This window comes from Oncorhynchus mykiss, chromosome 16 (genome assembly GCF_013265735.2).
Source record: "Oncorhynchus mykiss isolate Arlee chromosome 16, USDA_OmykA_1.1, whole genome shotgun sequence".
NCBI classification, from domain to species: Eukaryota; Metazoa; Chordata; class Actinopteri; order Salmoniformes; family Salmonidae; genus Oncorhynchus; species Oncorhynchus mykiss.
In genome coordinates this window covers 62,019,628-62,024,627 of record NC_048580.1, presented here as the reverse complement: position 1 = coordinate 62,024,627, position 5,000 = coordinate 62,019,628, and the positions used below count along the sequence as shown (strand labels likewise).

Genomic DNA, 5,000 nt, shown 5'->3' with positions numbered 1-5,000 from the left:
TCCTACTCTCTAACCACTAGGCTACCTGCCGACCCTACGCTCTAACCACTAGGCTACCTGCCGCCTCTACGCTCTAACCACTAGGCTACCTGCCGCTCCTACTCTCTAACCACTAGGCTACCTGCCGCTCCTACACTCTAACCACTAGGCTCCCTGCCGCCCCTACGCTCTAACCACTAGGCTACCTGCCGCTCCTACACTCTAACCACTAGGCTACCTGCCGCCTCTACGCTCTAACCACTAGGCTACCTGCTGCTCCTACACTCTAACCACTAGGCTACCTGCCGCCTCTACGCTCTAACCACTAGGCTACCTGCCGCTCCTACACTCTAACCACTAGGCTACCTGCCGCCTCTACGCTCTAACCACTAGGCTACTTGCCGCTCCTACACTCTAACCACTAGTCTACCTGCCGCCTCTACGCTCTAACCACTAGGCTACCTGCCGACCCTACACTCTAACCACTAGGCTACCTGCCGCTCCTACTCTCTAACCACTAGGCTACCTGCCGCTCCTACACTCTAACCACTAGGCTCCCTGCCGCCCCTACGCTCTAACCACTAGGCTACCTGCCGCTCCTACACTCTAACCACTAGGCTACCTGCCGCCTCTACGCTCTAACCACTAGGCTACCTGCCGCTCCAACACTCTAACCACTAGGCTACCTGCCGCCTCTACTCTCTAACCACTAGGCTACCTGCCGCTCCTACACTCTAACCACTAGGCTACCTGCCGCCTCTACGCTCTAACCACTAGGCTACCTGCTGCCCCTATCTGCACAAGCTGGTGAAGAATTACACCATATATACAGAATCTCTGTCCATAAGTACCCTACTGGGGAAGTACCTTCGGGAAGACGTGCAGGTGGAATGGCTCCAGCTGTTTCCGTGGAACCTCCTGGCTGCGGGGCAGCAGAGGGGGCGGGGCAGAGGGTGACTCTCCCACACTTGATTGGACGCTTGATTGGTCATCTGACTCTGTGTTCCCTATCTCGTTCTTCGATGCCTTGTTCACCTTAATACATTTAATTTAATTAGAAACGAGTACAAATGCATATCAAATTCATATAATGTTCCAGAGCTCCATTGGAAAGCAGTTGTAAAAACACTGTTTACCTTCTTGACCTTCCGGATGGAGGCGTACTCTGCCGTTACTGGGTCCTGAATGGCCAGGGAGGGAAGGGAGGACAAGAGCGAGCCGCTAGATCCGTTAACACCGTTAGCACCATTGGGCCCCTTCCCTCCTCCTCTACCAAGAGTGCTACAGCCATTAACAGCCCCTCTGTCGTTCCCTCTGCCCTTCCCCTGTCAGATACACATAGATACACACACAAACACACAGAAGTGAAAGGTCCTTGTTATTCCGTTGGACCAACCCAAAAAAAGCAAAATAACAAAAATAACAGTCATTTTTACAGGCAGGCGTTCACAATATCAAGTGTCTCCAATGATGACTTGATGTCAACACTTCTATTGGGTAGCTTTCATAGCATAAATACGCACATTCCCATTTCCATTCCCATTTCGCACCACGTTGGTGCGGGTCCCATTGGGGCTCTGTGAAGCCCTTAGTGTTGCCGGGGTGTTGGCCGACGTGGGAGGGGGAGCGGGGGGCACCGTGTCTGCCTCTCGAACCCCTACAACCTCATACAGCCCATCATCAAGGCAACGGACGGGTGAGTTCCGGATTCCCACCTCAGTGTAGGTGTGGTCTCTGACCCCGTCTCCTCCTCCCCCCCGAATGTCTCCCCCCTCGGGGTCTCCCTTCCCCACTGGTCTGTTGGGGATCTGGGGAAGCTGGCGGACCAGGGGTGGGCGGAGGTCAGACGTGGAGCGACGGCTGTGGAGGAGGAGCAGGTCCATACTGGCTGGACGACCCCCACCTAGAGTGAGTGAGAAGGAGGGGGACCTTTATTATCGGGTCATTGTTACATAGTTTCCATCTCTGCTATGTACCGCCAGTTTTCAAATTATTGTCAGTTGATTGTTAGTATTGTTACTTACTGTTGCCGTTGCAGGGCAGGCGGTTGATCTCATGCAGCCTGGTGTCAGATTTACTCATGGAACTGTTCTTGGGCTGACGGAGAGCACCCTGCAGAGAGAGAGAGAGAGAGACAGCGAGAGAGAGAGGGAGAGAGAGAGGGGGAAGATAGAAACAGAGATAGGTACATAGAGACTGGTCAGTTGGATGTACTGTACATCTACAGGGTGGTTCTAGATGTGTTTGAAATAACTGTTGTTTGGTTCCCACCTTCTGCTAAAAATAAGGGTGAAAAGTATTTAAACTTTTATGCTGGGTGGTGGAGTGAGCACTCAAAGTCATGTGACAGGAAGTAGGAATGCAATTTATTGAGAGGGTCGATAACAAATAACGGTGAAGGGATTGTGGTAGGTCTGAAACACACAACAGAAAACATACACATGAAATGAGGACTTAGAAGGGGTGAGGAAAAGAGAAGGAGGCTGTGTGGGAAGTGAAGATAACTCACCATTTCTACTGAGGTGCCCTTCTCTCCATTGGACACAGGATGTTTGGTCTTGTTTTTCCTTGGGACACAAAGTAACAGTGATTACTACTATGTTATTATTAACCCTGTCTCTGCTGAGTTTCACTCAGAGCTGAGAAGTAAACATTCCTTCATGGTTGAACACATTTCCACACGTTACTATTGGTGCTCTGGGAACGTTCTGTAACCATGGGGGACTGTTGATTTCAGTTCAGCGAAGATGAAGGAGAGGAGATGCACATGTGCACCTACAGTACACACTTGCAGAGTCCACTTAGTACCATTGAGATGCCCCGGGGACTCAGGGGTCTCTCTCTTCAGCCCACGACACATCACCCCTCTCTAGACACCTCTCAGCTCTGTCTACCCTTGGGGAACAGTGGGCAGGTGTCTACACCTCCACATCCCACAGGACTGTCACACTATAACAACACATTGGAGGCAGGAGTTCGGCACAAGAAAAATAAATCGTTACCAAACTAGAAAGAGTAAAGAGGAGACTTTTATCCAGACAGTTTGTGGCAACATCAACATATTTATTTTATTGGTTTCATTTACAGATTCCTTAACATTGGGCTTAACATTGAGCTACAGTACATCTATATGTCTGGTCACAGTGCATATCCCCTGGCAACAAAGCCACTGAGGGTTGAGTCTCTTTAGTCCCTGAAGGTTCTGTAAGAACCACACCGTACTGTGTTCCATTGCTTTTGTCTAGCGAGAGGGAGCCCTGTTCCCTAGACTGTGGATGTGCCCTGCCCTCTCCACTGTCCTAGGAAGAGCATTTAATCTGATCTGACAATACAAACCATTAACATTCATCACACATTCTCTTCTCAGGACGCACGGAGGGGGGGATGGGGGGGAGGAGGAAAGGGAGGGAGGAGGGACAGACATTGTGAGATGGAAGACAGTGTGAAATGGGAGAGATAAATAAAAGAGGAGATTAGGAAGAGGTAGAGAGAGGGATAAGAGAGAGAGAAAAAGCGATAGGGAGAGAGAGAGAGAAATCTGTGAGATGTGTCAAATGTGTTGGCAGTGACCTCTCACCTCTGGCAGCCCACGCAGACCACCACGATGAAGATTGTGACCACGAAGGCTGACGCCGCGGCGATGGCCCCTAGCATTAGCATCTTACGGTATGGGTCGTCCGTCCCAGAGGCCATAACACACACACTAAGACACACACACACTCAGACACACACTCACAGACAGAGGGTGCTCAGGAAAACCTGCAGAGGAGGGGTTGGGAAAAGAAAGAAAAACTATGTTTAGGATCTTCTTTGTTTTCGCAATTTTTACTTTTGACAGGCCTCATGTATTACTGGTTAAATAAAGGATGTGTTTTTGATATGAGGAGGTTTTTAAAAGTGTGATACGATTACAACCCCGGAAATCTGTGAGAAAGTAAGAGAGTTTGAGAGGGTGAGACAGATACTGTATCAACAGTGGTGAACGGAAACAGAGTCGCAGAGAGCTAGGTGAGCAAAGGGGTATGTGTGCTTGAGCGTCTGTCTGTGATTCCGGTTTCTATTTCAGGCTCACTACCACAAGTGCATGTTCACAAATAGAAAACGGAGAAACATGCTGCAATGTGCTCTACATAGAGCATCATTTTTGGACAGAAGATTACATATTTTCACCTACACTACACTCCCTCTCTCCATAATCCAAAGCATATACATTAAGCCAGCTACCATCCCACAGATACGTGTAGGATTTTATCCATGTTATTACCTGTTTTCTCAAACTAGTCATTGTATTCTCGTGTAGTGAGTGATATTCTCATATAGGTTGAACAAAAATACACATGATGAATCCCCAAATAGTATATCCAATTGATACCATGAGACAAATCTTTCTGGCCATCAGAGTCCTTCATTTCATTTGCTGGCACAATATGTTTGATTTCTGTCTCAATAAGAAGTAGAGTGATTGCTTTGCAATGTTTTGATTCTGACAAGCCTAACACACTTCATCAGACACTTATTTATGATACACACACACACACACACACACACACACACACACACACACACACACACACACACACACACACACACACACACACACACACACACACAATACACACACAATACACACACACACACACACACACACACACACACACAATACACACACAATACACACACACACACACACACACACACACACAACACACACAATACACACACAATACACACACAATACACACACACTACACACACACACACACACACACACAATACACACACAATACACACACACACACACACACACACACACACACACATTCTGTAAACAGTAAAGCTCTGTTCCCCGGGCGCCAAAGACGTGGATGTCGATTAAGGCAGCCCCCTGCACCTCTCTGATTCAGTGGCGTTGGGTTAAATGCAGAAGACGTGGATGTAGATTAAGGCAGCCCCCTGCTCCTCTCTGATTCAGTGGCGTTGGGTTAAATGCAGAAGACGTGGATGTCGATTAAGGAAGCCCC

The 5,000-nt window shown here is 48.6% G+C and overlaps 1 protein-coding gene across 2 annotated transcripts in view; it reads right to left on the bottom strand.

Moving 5' to 3' along the window:
• Nucleotides 1-5,000, bottom strand: part of LOC110491140 — a 106,198-nt gene that overhangs the window by 28,556 nt on the left and 72,642 nt on the right. Inside the window, exons 2-7 of one of the 2 annotated variants that reach the window (XM_036947510.1) lie at nucleotides 3,557-3,738; nucleotides 2,489-2,546; nucleotides 2,004-2,091; nucleotides 1,503-1,882; nucleotides 1,116-1,304; nucleotides 847-1,014 (exon numbers count right to left, since the gene is read on the bottom strand). In XM_036947510.1, coding sequence (XP_036803405.1) covers nucleotides 847-1,014; nucleotides 1,116-1,304; nucleotides 1,503-1,882; nucleotides 2,004-2,091; nucleotides 2,489-2,546; nucleotides 3,557-3,672 — 999 coding nt within the window. In that variant the 5' untranslated portion in view covers nucleotides 3,673-3,738. Of the gene's footprint in view, nucleotides 1-846; nucleotides 1,015-1,115; nucleotides 1,305-1,502; nucleotides 1,883-2,003; nucleotides 2,092-2,488; nucleotides 2,547-3,556; nucleotides 4,514-5,000 lie in introns of those variants that run through there. The other variant, XM_036947511.1, reaches the window with a different exon arrangement.